The 14991-nt window shown below is 46.1% G+C and overlaps 8 protein-coding genes across 8 annotated transcripts; 4 read left to right on the plus strand and 4 right to left on the minus strand.

Moving 5' to 3' along the window:
- Positions 1-9: 9 nt before the first annotated feature.
- Positions 10-2096, plus strand: AGABI2DRAFT_177171 (hypothetical protein; the record flags this gene model as incomplete). The annotated part of the gene is made up of 4 exons (XM_006459026.1): positions 10-75; positions 126-599; positions 650-789; positions 842-2096. 4 exons carry the CDS (start codon positions 10-12, stop codon positions 2094-2096), a joined length of 1935 nt encoding a protein of 644 aa, XP_006459089.1.
- Positions 2097-2712: 616 nt separating this feature from the next.
- Positions 2713-3687, minus strand: AGABI2DRAFT_66229 (hypothetical protein; the record flags this gene model as incomplete). Its single annotated transcript, XM_006459027.1, has 6 exons — positions 2713-2807; positions 2864-2967; positions 3028-3239; positions 3299-3360; positions 3413-3489; positions 3548-3687. The coding sequence occupies 6 exons, from the start codon at positions 3685-3687 to the stop codon at positions 2713-2715; spliced, it is 690 nt and encodes a 229-aa protein (XP_006459090.1).
- A 75-nt stretch (positions 3688-3762) lies between these two features.
- Positions 3763-4942, plus strand: AGABI2DRAFT_201034 (hypothetical protein). Its single transcript, XM_006459028.1, has 5 exons — positions 3763-3814; positions 3868-4050; positions 4113-4430; positions 4489-4655; positions 4711-4942. The coding sequence occupies exons 1-5, from the start codon at positions 3788-3790 to the stop codon at positions 4865-4867; spliced, it is 852 nt and encodes a 283-aa protein (XP_006459091.1). The 5' UTR covers positions 3763-3787; the 3' UTR covers positions 4868-4942.
- A 1025-nt stretch (positions 4943-5967) lies between these two features.
- AGABI2DRAFT_191156 (hypothetical protein) lies at positions 5968-6231 on the plus strand (the record flags this gene model as incomplete). Its single annotated transcript, XM_006459029.1, has 1 exon — positions 5968-6231. A coding segment is annotated over exon 1 (210 nt), but the record flags the coding sequence as incomplete, so codon positions are not given.
- Positions 6232-6633: 402 nt separating this feature from the next.
- Positions 6634-6828, plus strand: AGABI2DRAFT_149310 (hypothetical protein; the record flags this gene model as incomplete). Its single annotated transcript, XM_006459030.1, has 1 exon — positions 6634-6828. One exon carries the CDS (start codon positions 6634-6636, stop codon positions 6826-6828), a length of 195 nt encoding a protein of 64 aa, XP_006459093.1.
- Positions 6829-6922: 94 nt separating this feature from the next.
- On the minus strand, positions 6923-10888 carry AGABI2DRAFT_217997 (hypothetical protein; the record flags this gene model as incomplete). Its single annotated transcript, XM_006459031.1, has 8 exons — positions 6923-7651; positions 7705-7758; positions 7807-8232; positions 8280-9570; positions 9622-9686; positions 9744-10389; positions 10454-10768; positions 10836-10888. The coding sequence occupies 8 exons, from the start codon at positions 10886-10888 to the stop codon at positions 7019-7021; spliced, it is 3483 nt and encodes a 1160-aa protein (XP_006459094.1). The 3' UTR covers positions 6923-7018.
- Positions 10889-11123: 235 nt separating this feature from the next.
- AGABI2DRAFT_201037 (hypothetical protein) lies at positions 11124-11914 on the minus strand (the record flags this gene model as incomplete). The annotated part of the gene is made up of 6 exons (XM_006459032.1): positions 11863-11914; positions 11754-11813; positions 11667-11691; positions 11508-11609; positions 11223-11445; positions 11124-11163 (listed from the first exon to the last, which is right to left on the minus strand). Exons 1-6 carry the CDS (start codon positions 11893-11895, stop codon positions 11124-11126), a joined length of 483 nt encoding a protein of 160 aa, XP_006459095.1. The 5' UTR covers positions 11896-11914.
- Positions 11915-12018: 104 nt separating this feature from the next.
- Positions 12019-14253, minus strand: AGABI2DRAFT_201038 (hypothetical protein; the record flags this gene model as incomplete). The annotated part of the gene is made up of 12 exons (XM_006459033.1): positions 12019-12189; positions 12247-12393; positions 12446-12583; positions 12633-12714; positions 12771-12793; positions 12848-13028; positions 13092-13200; positions 13252-13516; positions 13577-13768; positions 13823-13849; positions 13900-14008; positions 14064-14253. 12 exons carry the CDS (start codon positions 14251-14253, stop codon positions 12096-12098), a joined length of 1557 nt encoding a protein of 518 aa, XP_006459096.1. The 3' UTR covers positions 12019-12095.
- Positions 14254-14991: the final 738 nt, after the last annotated feature.

The following is a 14991-nucleotide window of genomic DNA, read 5'->3' on the forward strand; positions in this document are numbered from 1 at the left end:
AGGCAAGCCATGGCCCAGCTCGCACGCGTTGCCCAGTATCTCGACAACCGCTATCCCCGCCCAAAAGTAGACCCAGTGCGCTGACAAGCCTTGTATTTCTCTTGCTTTCGCTCATCGTTCTCCAGGAATGGCTCCAGGGCTGCTACGAGTGGCTCACCAGCTTGCCAGGCGCTGATCCGACCTCCCAAAAGTTTCTAGACGATGTCGTGGCTCAGCTTCTCCAGTCAGATCTCACAGACTCTATGCTTCAAGGGACTGGCATCCCTATCGGTGTCACGCAGACCAATAGCGCACAGGCCAACTCGTACCTCGGTGGGACCCCAATCCTCGTTGAAATCGTTGCCATCACCGAAATCGGAACGAGTGCATATCAACTCGAACAGATCCGCGCGACACGTGAAGAGCGCATGCGTCTTGGACAGACAGAAGATGGTGGAGAGGACGAAGCCGACCTCGAGGTGGAAGGAGAGGGTCCTGTGCCCAGGTACCCAAGAGGAATGTTACGATTTGACCTATCAGACGGCTCGACCACCATAAATGCTATCGAGTTCAGACCAATACCTGAAATTATCTTAGGGCAGACACAACTCGGTTATAAAGTACTCTTTAACATTCTGGCTCTTATATACAACTTGTTGATCAACTTTAGATGCTTCTTAAAAATCCGGTCATACGACATGGTATCGCATTCCTGGAGCAGAATTCAGTGGAACTCTTAGGATATCAAACTGCTGATCGGGAAGCCCTCCAAAAGATGGATTTTGCGCGTGGACTACGATTTCGTATGGGGTAAGTATGTCTCTGCATGTCTTCTGTCTCCATAGCTAAAGCCTTTTTTCAGTCTACCTCTGGAGCCAGTTCACGCGCCAGAAAATGAACCTACCCTAGTGGCACATCCCGCGCGCTCTCCTCTACGTGAGATCTCTCCACCCCTCGAGCCAATCAACCCACGTTACAACGATGATGCAAATCTTGAGCCACTCCGACGAAAGGTCCCTTCCAACACCGCGACTCAAGCTTCTACTTCATCTTCCGCCACTCTCGTATCACCGAATCATTCCGTGTCTCCCTACTTCTCAAGTTCAAGTAACCCTACCGCAAGCGATCCTGTATCCACGAGTCTAAATGGATTCAATCTGAATCTTACCTCGGCACAAGCTTCCCAAGTACCCCCGCCCCCTGCTGACGATGACGACAACGACTCAGAGGCTCTTTTCAACCAATTCGATAGTATCGATTTATTTGTTGCAGCTGAAGAGAATAACGAGAATCTTCCTCCACCTGCACTACCATCCATTGTCCCTCCAGTGGCAAGTAGTTCGTCAACTTCCGCCCCGTCTGCAAATATTGCTGGACCCTCTTCATCAACGAGAAGTAAAAAGTCACCTGTATCGCGGTCATTATTTCAAGAAGACTCTATTGAGATCGTCTCCTTCACCCCGGGACTCTCTCAATCATTTGCGGGCTCTCAGAACAAAGGCAAAAACAAAGAAAAAGATTCATCGCCCCCTTCGAACAATCATAATTCTACCCGTCCACGCCGGGATAGCATAGAACTTGACCCTGACATCCGCGCCAATCTTGACGAACTTCAATTTGCGACATATTCTGATCCTGAATTTTTACGACAACAACGAGAAGCATTGGCTCATCATAATGCTACGCAAATGACCCAAGGAACAGGAATAGGGAAGGGGAAAGGGAGAGACATGGTGATGTCAACGAGACCTATCAAACCTTTACCGAGACGTTCACTTTCTTCACAACCACGGACGAGTCAAACTAAAGATGTCATCGAAATTGAGTCTGATGATTCTGCTGGCTTGTCACCTCCACCACCTATCAATCCCGCTCGCGCAATGCCGTTGTTCATTGCCGACTCTGATGAAGATGAAGATGGTCCTATTGCTGATGATTATGATGATGATGATGATGATGATGATGGTATTTATTGGCAGGATGAAGATGAGTATGATAAGGAGAATGTGCCTGTGATGACGAGGCATGTGAAGAGAAAAGTTTCAAATACTCAAGGTGGTGCTTCAAGGGGAGAGTTTGGAGGGGGGGATGTCATTGAACTCTCGGATGAGGATTGAGGATGCCGGAGTGCAGGAATAAAACGTGTATATTTTTTGTATGGTTACAGAGCGTAGGATACGTAGGCAAATCCTTATCCTTGTTATTGCGTGCGTTCTTACTGAGTTCCAGATGTACTTCGGACCCACAAATTGCTGACAAGAGATATGTAGGTGGGAAAGCTGGAAAAGTTCCAAAACCGTGTATATGCCCCAGCATCGCCAGGGCATAATCGTATCAGGCACAAACACGATCCGTCGTCAATAGGATGGTGATAACAAACCTTAGAGAAAATGAGCATCTTAAAAAGTGGTCGCGCGGTCGTACTAGGCAAATTTGGAGACTTGGTCTTTAAAGTGATATATACCTGACAGCAGCATCAGCCCGGGATGAGGCAAACGAGTCGTACTTAACTTTATCGCCCGCTACAAGTCTTTGTACCAGCAGAATGATTGCTTCGTCGCATCAGGGAAAGAGAGGAAACAAAACAAATTAATGATACATACATACAACCATGATTGGACAGGAAACAAAAAGAATCTACAACACTATACGTCCGTGTTCCTGTGGGCGAGGGATGCGTGAACTTGATGGGTATTACCTGGTAAAGAGAGTTTATGCTTCGTTGTTACCCGTTCAACCAAGAATGGCTACTTTGGACTTTTTCTTCTTGCGGCCGTCTTTGTTGCTGGCAAAGGAACGCCAGCTGTCTACACGCTGTTCTCGGTTCTCTGTAGAGTCGTTATCAACGGTTGGGACTGAGAGAGAATAAAGTGAGAGAGCCTACCCTCCCATTGTTTGTCTTCTTCCACTTTACGTTTCCTGGACGCGACTTCTTCATCTTTTTTCCTTGCTTCCAGGCCTTCATTGGCTAGATTCAGCCTGATAGCCCTAGGTAAAAAAACACTCCGGTCAAGTCACCCACCTCGCTGTAACAAATCACAGACTTACTTTCGTCTTCTCACCTCTTCTTCAATAAGTATGTCCTTCGCTCTAGCCCGTACGCGAACCCTGAAACTCGGTTTCACTATATCCCTCAAACTTGGGTCGTTATGGGCCAAAGTGGTGGGTAGGTTGTAAGATTTGAGTATTTCGATACGAGCTTGATTCATTATTGCATCGAGCTCCTCACGCTTATTTTTGTCAGAGAGCTCTGATTCGGCCTGTTTGTGGATATGTTCAACAACCGAAGTGTGAAAGCAAGCATTCAAACGATATGTACCTTCTTTAGAATATCGAAAGCTTCTGGGGCGCGAGCATGTTGTGCTTTGTCCGGGTGGATAACTGAAAGAATCAATCAGCGGCCAGCGCAGAATAAGTGAAATACCGCACGTACATAACGACAGTTGCCTGTACTTCTTCTTAATATCCTCGGGGGTAGCTGCAACGTCAAGGTCTAGAATATCATAAGCGCTAGATAGAAAGTTCAAACTCAAGGAATTTCCAATTAGACTATTTACGAGAGACGTACTTGAGCTTGAAGGCCTTGAGGATTCGTTCCACTTCGACTTCACGTTGGAAAGCTGACGCCTCTCGATTGAGTAGCTTCTCTATATCATCTGTGGACTGTTTCTTAGAGTCTGACGATGTCTGGTTAGTGGAGGAGGACATTGTCGGCGATGGACCGATGGTGGTGAAACGGAAAGGCCGAAAGATGCATAGCACGTGGTCCGGCCAGGACTTTGAATCCGTCTCCGACTTCCGATAGTCCATGTCGTTTCTTCGTCCACTCTCAACGGCCAGTTCTTTTCTCGAAATCTTGCAACGTTTCTTGGACTGAGTTGATTACAGACATGCCTTCGACGTTCTTCACTGACACCTAATTTGCTCCGTCATCCAATTACATTCCGGCCTCCACTTGTTCGCTCTCGGTTAGCTTCTTCGGGACAAATACCGCCCAATAGACCTCGAAAGACACGCGAACAAGTTTATGCAGAAAAGAATCGCGCACTTTTATTATATACCACTGCTGTAGTAAGTTTTTTTAAAAAATTCTTCGATTCATTCACCCAACAATTTACATTGCATGGAAAAAGATTGTAGCAGGTCTTGGTGTAACTTATGCCGCTGTCCCTCTGTATCGTATGTTTTGCGCTGCAACAGGTTTTGCTGGAACACCGAATGTGGGCAGTGGCCGTTTCGAACCGTCCAGGCTTGTTCCAGTCGAGAGCGCACATCGGATAAAAGTCCATTTCAATGCGGACCGATCTGAACAGCTCCCTTGGTCCTTCACTCCCCAACAGAAATACGTTAATGTCCTTCCGGGAGAATCGAGTTTGGCTTTTTACGTCGCGAAAAATAAGTCGAAAGAAGATATAATTGGGATTGCGACGTATAATGTGACGCCAGATAGGGTACGTTCTTGTTACTAGACCGACTTGATATCGTTCTAATACGATACAAAAATGCAAGATTGCACCTTATTTCTCCAAGGTGGAATGTTTCTGTTTCGAGGAGCAGAAATTATCAGCTGGAGAAGAAGTAGACATGCCACTACTTTTCTTTATCGACAAAGACATGCTCGAGGACCCAGCATGTAGGGATGTGGAGGATGTCGTTCTGTCGTACACTTTTTTCCGGTAAGTCAATTTTCAACGTATCTGGTAAATCAACTTGACTCATTCTATGTCTAAGGGCTCGTCGGAATGCTAGAGGCCATTTAGAACCTGATGCACCCGAGGATAAAATACAAGAGTCGTTAGGCTTTGGCAGTTATGAGCATGCCGTCAAGTCTAATACCAACAAGGTCCAAGAGAGCAGTACGAGCACCGTTGATAAGTCAGCTACGTGACCGCTGTATCTATCTGTTTTTTTTTTACCCTAGACATGTACTTATCAGGTCATGATAATGGAGTTCAAACCCCCCCTCTCTTCCTTGTTAAAGAGGCAGCAAGAAGCGGCTAAAGGCATCCATATCCTCTTGACGGGTGACTGCGATAAGTCGACGCAATCCTTCGCGTCGATTCAGGTCACCGTCCTCGGTGTTCAAATTCAATGAGATATTGAAATTTCCACTCCAAACATTTCGAACGGAGTGTATCTATTGAATATGGCGACCGAGCTTTTGCAGGAGTGTTATCTTCTAAGCCCCACGCTTCGATCCCCCAAATCTGATAACTTGCGCCGCTGGCCATGAACCTAGTATATTGACCGTTGCAGGTCATAGGGATGACATACATCATTCTTCATCTTCATCTTGCCCTGCGGTTGTGTTACCGGTACGCAATGTGTGTCCTACACTCTGCAATTCCAATTATGTCTCAGGTGCAGGTGAGCACGACTAAATTGATTATTTCACCCTTTGAAGCCTCAAGGCCTCAGCTCTTAATCTTCAGGCACAGTCGTTTGTTTCCAAACCAGCTCAAATAGAAAAATAAAAAGAGACAACTTTGGCTAGTGCTATGAAGGGGTTTCTTTTTGTATCGAACAGGACTACGGAAACACAACCGCAACTTCAATTATCCCAATATCACCTTTTCTTCCGGATCTGCCCATCTTTGCCTTGAATCCAACGTCTACGAGGGGACGGTGCCCTTATCACACATGCATCCATGCATCATGGCGCGGTCACAGACGTAGTTGATCTGCTTCTATTCCAACCTGTATGCAAAATGGCCCCTCTCATCGCTGATATTCCTGCTCATCAGGCTGACCAGAGCCACGCCATTACGGTTCTCAGTTCCTACCAGCGCAACGACGCCTTCGAAGTCGTCCTCTTCCAAGATCCTCAAAATTGGTACGATAATCGACCACATTGAGGTCAAGTCTGCTGCTGCCAATGCTCTTGCAGCCAAATCCAACCCCAAGCAATTGGAAGGAGATCTACGACTTCACGTTCGAGGTCCTCTATACCGGGGACGCCGTCCCTGGAGTGATGCCCACTGTCGTTGGTACCGAAGCAGACTTCCATGCTAAACTCCAGGATCCCGATCTGGAGCGAGCTTTATGCCTTGCAGGACAAGAGCACCGAGAAACATTACCTCGCAGATCATGCGCGCTCTCTCAGTAAGACATGCAACCGTTTGGACGTCCTCGACGGCATTTCTGCCTGCCAACCTACTGCCAATTCCAATCACCTTCCTCTCGCCCAGTTTTTCCACAAGATATGATATACGGACAAACTTCGAAAATGCCTTCTCAGGCAAATTGGCCACAGCGGATTGCTCAAGCTTGCGGAAGACGCTGACGATGATTTGGGATACCAAATATACTTGATATGAAGCTCCGTTGCCCGCACTTCCTTTCTTGTGTTGTCGTCAATGAAGCTGAATTAAAATGCTCAAGGCTGGCGAACTCAAGCCGTTTCGAACCGCCTCTCCATCGACACTTGTACCGGAGGTCATATGCTCAGCTATCCTTGTATTGATTTCCAGGAATGCGACAGCGCCGACCATCCTAAGCCCGAGCAGTTTCGACTCCCCTTGCTGGCTGCGTTAATCTGCATCAGTCGGCTCCACAATCACGACAAGTGCAGGATTGGCGAAGTCACACTCGAGCATACAGACCGAGTTGGGTGATGCGATATCATCAATTCCACCGATTCGTTCATGGGCAACAATGGTTGGCAAGCTTTTGCTCCAGGCGATAATCGCTGTGAGTAGACAGTTCTTTGCAAACTTTGAAAAGCATCAGACCACTTCTTTGCCTCACCCGGGCCCTCTCATTCCTCGGTGGTTCGAAGACACGACGAGACGCGACTTTCTCGGAATGTCGAAAGAGCAGAGCGACGTGACGCAAAAGCTCTCTTTGTGATGAAACTGTAACGATGGTAACGGCCTCGCTGCGCTAGCTGCGACTTGTTGCGTCAACTGATAAAAGGTTGACTTTCGAGCGGACGATAGTATGTACAAGTGCCAGAAGGGTCCAAAAATGAATCAAGGAATAAATATGAGATAGATACGTAGATCATATCTATTCTGAAGGATCTTCGTCGTCTTGAGCATTACGCTCCAAAATATTTACGGCGTGGTCTTGGGCGCGGCTTCCCTTCGCTTTCGGGAATAACCTCTTGAGGTTCGTTATCATTTACACCACTACTATCTTCCTCGGTATAAGCATCGTCATCGTCGTCATCTTTAGCCTTCTTTCTCTTTCCGCGACTTGCAATTGGCTTGCCTCCTCTTCCTCTTCCAGCCTTTCCTCCTCTTGCTCTCGTTGTTTTCCTCTGCTTCTTCACAGGTGCGCTATCCTCTTCCTCGTCGCTGTTAAGCCTTTCACTTTGGCTTGAGCCAACTGAGCCACTCTGTTTCCTTTTTCTAAATTCTGTCACGACCTGTTGTAAACGACGGCTTGAATAGACTTCTTTCTTTCGGGGCGCCATGTTTCCAGACGGATTGTTTCCCGCATGAACATTAACCCAATCTAAAAGACTGTTTTGTATTCCTGCAGTTGTGCTGGAAGCGTTGTTGCGCCTTCGATTCATCTTTTGGATAATAGGTAACAGGAGCTCGTCAACCTTTGTTTGTCCCCAACCAAGCTCCTGGTTGAAGAACGCACGAAGAGCGTCTAGATCAGGGAGGCCCCATTTGAAAGGCTCTTCTGAACTATCGACTGCCGGATGATAGTAAGCATCGCGCTATCGCCATGGCTATTAGTATGGGTCTGGTATTTTTTCTTAAATGGACTGACCACAGCAGGATTGGGCCAATCAGACGGTAAGTAAAGGTCCTTAAATTTCTTCTTCTGATGGAAATGAATATTTGTTAGGTAGCAGACTTTGAATTCACTCACGAATTGTCTTCTAGTTTTGGTATTACTCTCTTCTTCCTTGTCCTTTCCTTCCTGTACCCTCCTCCACCAATCAGCAAACCTATGTAGCCCCTCTTTGTTTGGAAACTCCTTTAAAAGTTCCATGGCCACCACAGGACCAACACCACTGAGCCCATCAGTATAATCGCTGCCTAACAGATAGGCCAATCTGACCAGGGTGTCCCTGTCCAAACCCAACTCTCTCTCAAGATCGCTTAGGAGAAAAAGTTCAACCGTTTTGGACTGATTGAACATATTCTTGTATACCCTCTGTGCACCGAAGAGAAAGACATCGGAATCATCCGTGATCACACCATCGACAAGACCTAGAGAGACTAGTTCCGCACACTGCGCCTCAGCTTCCATCGGGGCTGTGATATATGGTATACCAAACAACCTCAACATCGTCTATTGAGTACATGATCAGATAAATATTGTTGTATGCCGGAACTCACCATAATTTGAGATATCATTTGTTGTGTTATGTCTTCAGAGTCTCTCATGGCAGCTTTTCTCTGGTCATTCAAAATTTTGATCTCATCGTCAATCTCCTTTTGCACATCATTTAAGTTTCTCCCTTTGACCTGCGAGAGGAACCTAGCATATTCTCCTTCTTCGGCATTGGGATCTATTTCATGTGCAGCATCCCAAGGCTCCTGTTCGTCTACGGGTTCGATTCTCGAGTTTCCTAGTTCAGCTTCATGCTCTGGCTCGTGAGAGACAATATCTCCTGTCGAAAATGTACCACTTGAAGGGTCCTCCCTTGCTACTGTGAAATCATGCCCTTGTGGAGGTGGCAGTATAGATGACACAGATGGGGGTGCTTCGTGGTATTCTAGAGGCGGAGTTACTTCAGGTGAAGCTCGGAGAAGATTCGGCGAGCTGGGCTGCACCAGGGGTTCCTCCGCAAGTAATGCTAGATCAGGTACAACAGCTTCCACTTCCTCCATATCCTCGTCTCCACTTTCCTCATATTCTGCGGGTGGCTGGGACGGTGATTCATTTGAGGGCATCTTTGCTTCCTTGTCCTCGGAAGCTGTAGGTATAGGAATATCAACCTCTTCCATGTCGTCATCTTCGGAATCGGCTGCCACAGCTGAAAGTCCAGAAGAGGAAGATGACGATTCTCCAATCGGCCGACTGCGAATGTCTTCTCCGTTTTTGGAGGTTGTGATTCGAGTCGAAAGCGTTCGCGAAGACGAAAGTAATGAGGGCATCCCGAACGAGGCCTTGACCCCAACCTTCGTCCCAGACACGCTATATCCTAACTTCTTTTTAGGCGAGCCAGTCCCAGCAAAGGCTAAGGCTGTTTCCAAGCCTGAAGGAGTGAAAATGTCTACCTCTGGTGAGGGTCGCCTGGCATTAGGAAAGCCAAGAGATCTGGGTGATTCCTGGGGAAGTTTCGACGGCGATGCTTTGGGCGTTGTCGAATGGGAGCCCAGTTTAGTTTGATCTAATGATTGTTGAATAGCAAGCGCCAGTGCTTCATCTTCGTCATCCTCAAACTGTTCCATGGCCTGCCGATCGACTTCAGCATCTTCCGCATCTTTCATTTGTTGAATAGCTTGACCAATGGCTTCTGCGTCTTCATCGTCTACATCGAGATCGAACAATGGTTTGGACGTTGTGCTTTTGATTGGTTTGGTAGTAAGCGGAGCCAGCTTCTTGGGTGAATATCGTGCTGCAATGGCTGAAAGTGCCATTTCTCTCTGGTATCGACGCAAGTCCGGGTCCACGACGTCGCCCCTAGTAAATATACTTAAGCGTGTGCGATTGGAGGCCTATCTTGATACTCACGTATCAACTTCCTCCATATCAGCGTCCTCATCCTCATCCTCGTTCTCGTTCTCGTTTCCTTGACCCTTTCTTTTATCCTCACCTGGATCTTTCCCCTTCTCAGCAGCCGCCTCTTCCTCGACATCAATGAGAATGGGTTTCTCAGGTGCCACCCCCGTCTTGTCCTGAATCGCAAGCACCCACCCTCCATCAACACCCTCATTCTTCGTCAAAACATACTCCCTGTTCCTCTCACTCGCAATTCGCACCGGTATAGTAATATGAGCATTCCCAATACTATCAGTCGTCACCAACAACTGTTGCGTCAACGAATTCCGTTGCTTCAAATTGACAATCTGCTGCTTCGAAAAATCCATAGGAGTAGGCGCCAACCGTAACATCCTCTGCAACCTCGCATGCGAAGTCTGCCTTGACTTCAACCTCAAATCACCGATAATTTCATATTGAACTTCAGTAGGCAGTTCACGAAATTCGGGAGATGTGATATCGAAATCTTCGGGTCGCATTTGTTCGATGAAATCACGAAGTTCGTCTTCGGTGGCGAGCCTTGGATCGGGAATGGTGGTTCGTGTGGCTTTGGCTACGGCTTCATCTAGATTCACTTCGGGAAGGCGATAGGGATCGTGGTCTTGGTATTTATTCTTCTTCTCAGTAGAGGGTGGAGGCCGTTTGGGAGCTTTGGGAATAGAATCATCTATATCTTCAAGGTACACCACATTAACATCGTCGTCAATTTCCTTTGCCTTGCCTTTTCCTTTCGACGATTTCCTGCTCCTACAACCACCTCTAAGTAAATTTATAAAAAACGCAAAAACAATAAGAATAACTCAACTGAGCATGACTCAAAGCCTCCTTCCTCAACTGAGCCGCCAACAACCTCTCCGCAATCCTCGCATGACTCAACACAGCACCGCTCTTCTTCTTCTTCCTCTCACTCAAAGTAGCCCTTTTAATCACCGGTGCACCTCCATCAAACACGAAAACCGGTTTAATACCATAAAACAACAACTTGGTGATACGTCGTAAGAAACCTAAAACGTGAGCATTCACGAGTCCTCGTCCTTCTTTATCGCGCATAGTCGCTTGGAATTGGTATATCCAGATACTGGAATCAATAGCCATAGTTTTTCCTTCGACTGTCTCGAGACTTGTATGTATTCGTAAGTCGAAATAGTAACGAAAGCATTTATGGTTGGGCACACACACACACTCACAGAATGGGCCGACCCACTGGGGTCAAAAGCGTCCAAAGGGATTTCACACCCATTTTCAGTTATACAGATTAAGAGTTCCGCAGGTCAAGACCCAAAGGAAAAGGTCAAAATATCCTCACTGAGTGAGGTGCTACGCGGTAGTTCATGGAGGACGAGAACAGAGGTGAAGAAATCAATGAATACATAAATAGACCAATGACTCATTTCCACGCTCACAACTTTAATTGAAAGCCCACATTCTTGGTACATACGCCACAATAAAATAGAGGATACTCACTCATTTTTCCCTTATAGCTTCACAGTGTTTCCAACGACCTCTACCCAGTAACTAGCAAACATATTAGGGTCATGAAAAAATACGATGTGCTATGTTCCATAAATACTCACCCATCAGGATCCAAAATAAAAGCGATGTTCTTCATTTTTCCGTCAGTGAGCCTCTTCTTGAAAGGGACATTGAGTTTTTCAAAACGCTCGCAAGCTTTTTCAACATCATCGACGGTTATAGCGATATGTCCAAATCCACGACCAGGATCCGTGTTTCCACTAGCATAACCTTGGAAGTTGGCGTCGGATTCAGTGCCATGATTGTGCGTCAATTCCAAGATGCCTGGACAAATTCTCATGCAGTGAATACTTGCTAGCCAAGGAATTTGTAAATTGATATCGTACCTTCACGTGCGAACCTTGATCTCTTTTTCTCGTCGAGACTCAACTCGGCCCCTTCATGATTATATGCCAAGAAATAGAGAGTGAAATCGCCGCCGTCATGCTCTGTATACGAGTCGATTAGAGTTGATCACGCATAGCTGATAAGATAATTGATCGTACTATCTTGCAATTCCATCCCAAGGATCTGATAACCATTGTCGTTATTAGGGTCATGATCTGACAAGCGGAGAATTGAAGAAGTCCTACCTCTTGATAGAACTGCAAAGACACCTTGGGGTCCTTGATGCGGAGCATCGTATGGTTGAACTGGTAGGATTAACATGTAGCAGGCGAGTGGGCAAAAAGAACTCCTTACCCTGTAGCTGGCTGTTTCTGGGTCGCGGGGCATGATATTGTAGAGGACGATAGGTATCAAAAGAGTGGATTAAGCGCGATAAATCAAACCCCCATGATGACGTCCATGATTCGCTTAGGGACCAGTGATTGATCCGTTTGGTAACCCCGGTAATTGATATCTGGTCCGCGACGGCGCTCCTTTGCCATAAACATTCTCATTACAATACAAACACTACTATGTACTTGATGAAATCAAATCTTCTCGAGATGAAGATAATCCTTTAACATATCTTCGACAGGTTTGTCCTCACGGGGAACCAACCTACATGGAAAAGGCAGTGGTTCACTGGAGAAGGAATCGATTCATCATTCACTCTTGAATCTAGAAGCAGCCGCGACTCACGATGTCAGGGATGCCGAGGCGAATCGGGAAACGACTTTAATCGGCAAACCATGGTCGTCGAGTTCCGGGAGAATATCAAATGTGGCGAGAATTGATGCTGCACCCAGATAAAGCACGGGAAGGGCAAGATGAGCACCAGGGCATAATCTGATGAGGGTGTTATGATCTTCGCACTATAGTAGGGCCTAATGACCCCCACCTTCTACCGAATCCAAAAGTTGCCATTGCTTCCGGATCTACCGCGATATTAGTCGACAGTTTTCCGTCCTTGTCAAGAAACCTTTCTGGCTTGAACAAATGGGGCTCTGGAAAGACACTCTCATCATAGAGCATACCGCTAAGCGATATGTCAGAACTATAATCACCAGAAAGTCGGCGTTACTCACTAAGCATTGGCCATAATGATACTGTTCTTTGGAATGCGATATCCCTGGTACTCGTCCTCTTCGTCGGTATAGTGTGGTACACCTATAAAACCACTTACAGTGAGTGTTACTATAAAATTTTAGAAAATATTGGCCTACCAAGAGGGACGATGGGATTCCAGCTACGAGAATAGTTAGACAACATGAACCATAAATACAAAAGAGCAAGACTTTACCGTAAGACTTCCTTCAGCACAGCTGACAAGTACGGAAGCTCAGGTTTATCGGAAAATTCGGGAAGTCGATCGTGTCCCAAAACATAATCAAGTTCTTCTTTTGCTCTTTTCTGGACATCGGGATGCAGGAGCATTACCAAAATAAAGGTTGTAAGCGACACCGAAGTCGATTCAAACCCGGCTATGATATAGGTCAAAACTCAATTTTGAGCTCTCCCATTATGAATAGCCTGAACTGACTCACCAATATATACTTGTTGTGCTACACTCTTGATATCCGAAGTTGGAATATTTTTATCCGAGTTTCCATTATTGAAGTAAGAAACAAGCGATTCTCTAGCATTTCCATCTCGCTATAAAAAGAGTGGTCAGCGTTGGGAAATTTTTTTTTTGATCCATCTTACCGAGGCCTCGACATTCGCTTTGTATGAGGCGTCACGCATCCGCATAGCAGCGGCACTCCACTCTCGTCCCTGTGCCTTGAAACCAGTCCCTGGCATCCATCCAGGGACATATTTTAACGCAGGGAAAACGTCAACAAGGAATCGTCCAGGTGCGCAACCCGCAGTGATTGCTTCGAGAGCCTCCTGCGAAACCTTGATCAGAGGATCATTTAGACGATTTATTTGCACGCCATATGTAACAGCGATGAAAAATCCTCCTATACAACTGAATGACTCTAGTTAGCTGATGGTTCATCGGAAAAGTTTGAAACATGCTGATATACACCTTTTAATATGCGTAGCAAAATCACGGGGGTATTGATAGATGTTTGGGAGAAGCCCTTTCCGTATGAAATCCTCGACTTTAGGCTTGTCTCGGTTGAGGGTTTTCAGGGAAAAGTATTGCGTGAACATTTTACGATGGCGTCTCCAGGTATCATTGTAGGGTAGGAGAGAGAATAAATAATCCAATTTCATGCTTTACGCATAGTGAGTTAAGAAAGCATAAGTGAAAATGTAATAGGAAACTCACATATCTAGGCTCATAGGCATATGAGGCCTAGAATCCGTAAGCTTTATTGAACGTTTATATCAACGAACACGTTTTACCTGCTCGAGTATCTGGCAGAGCGTTTCTCAAGTAAGTCTACTCCGATTTGCACGTCATTAAGTAAGATTATTGGTTGACCAAACGCTTCAAGGTAGAGGATTTTAGAGCCTACAGATGCTAGTGTTAGACCGGGTCTGTGTGCTGGAGGTTCTTCGATCCTCACCAAATTTATCACTGAGATCTTTGAAAAACTTGTGAGTATCATTGATTGGTATGGAAAGTGCATTCCCTATGAACGGGAGTCCCCTCGGGCCAGGCGGCAAAGGCAGTCCCTTTCTTCTTTTGAAAGCGTAGAGAAGGGGCACGAGGAGAGCGAGAATAACAGCCAGATCCTTCAAGCCTGAAACAGACATCGCAGCGCTGAGGGTGGACAGAAACTTCTTTTCGAGCGGCTGCAATCCATTTATATATGAAAGTAATATGTCGTGAACTTCTGCTGATACGCATTTGTCCCTGATACAGTGGGGTAATAAGAAGCATTACAACCTGGAGCAAATTATTCGCAACCCATTTGCATGAGTTTGTATGTCAGCCAGATGTCAGGAAGACGGGTCTGATGACTCTGATTCCGTTACGCTTGCCTAATCTATCTGGAGCCGGGATCGCTTGGCCGTTCCCGTTCTAGATACAACCAGGTACTAGGTTCAGTTTTCTGACAATTACCGACGGCCGGAAATTACGAATGGCTTAAATTACGCCCACTGCAGGTTCGTTCATCAAGGCGCTGATCAACTTGTCGCCGAACGGCATATAATAACAAATGTTCCAAGGGATTTTTCAATAGTAAATGCATGAAACACGGCTATGTAGCAGATAAAGTCAATTCTAGAAACACATTATCAGAAAATGACGATTTTGACAAACGCAAAAAATGGAGTGGAGCTGCTCACGTCAAAGCAAAAAGTACCACAATGTCAATATGTCAACCCGCGGAGAAGGAACGACCAGAATAATGTATGTAACTTATATATTAATCACGGATCACTACACAAATCCATTTTTTTCAAGTAAAAAAAAAAACAGACTATGTCAGCCTCCAGTCAAAACCAAAATTCGTACACGAACGAACGCACGAAACAAACCAATTAAAA

The sequence above is a fragment of the Agaricus bisporus genome (assembly GCF_000300575.1).
Source record: "Agaricus bisporus var. bisporus H97 unplaced genomic scaffold AGABI2scaffold_3, whole genome shotgun sequence".
NCBI classification, from domain to species: domain Eukaryota; kingdom Fungi; phylum Basidiomycota; class Agaricomycetes; order Agaricales; family Agaricaceae; genus Agaricus; species Agaricus bisporus.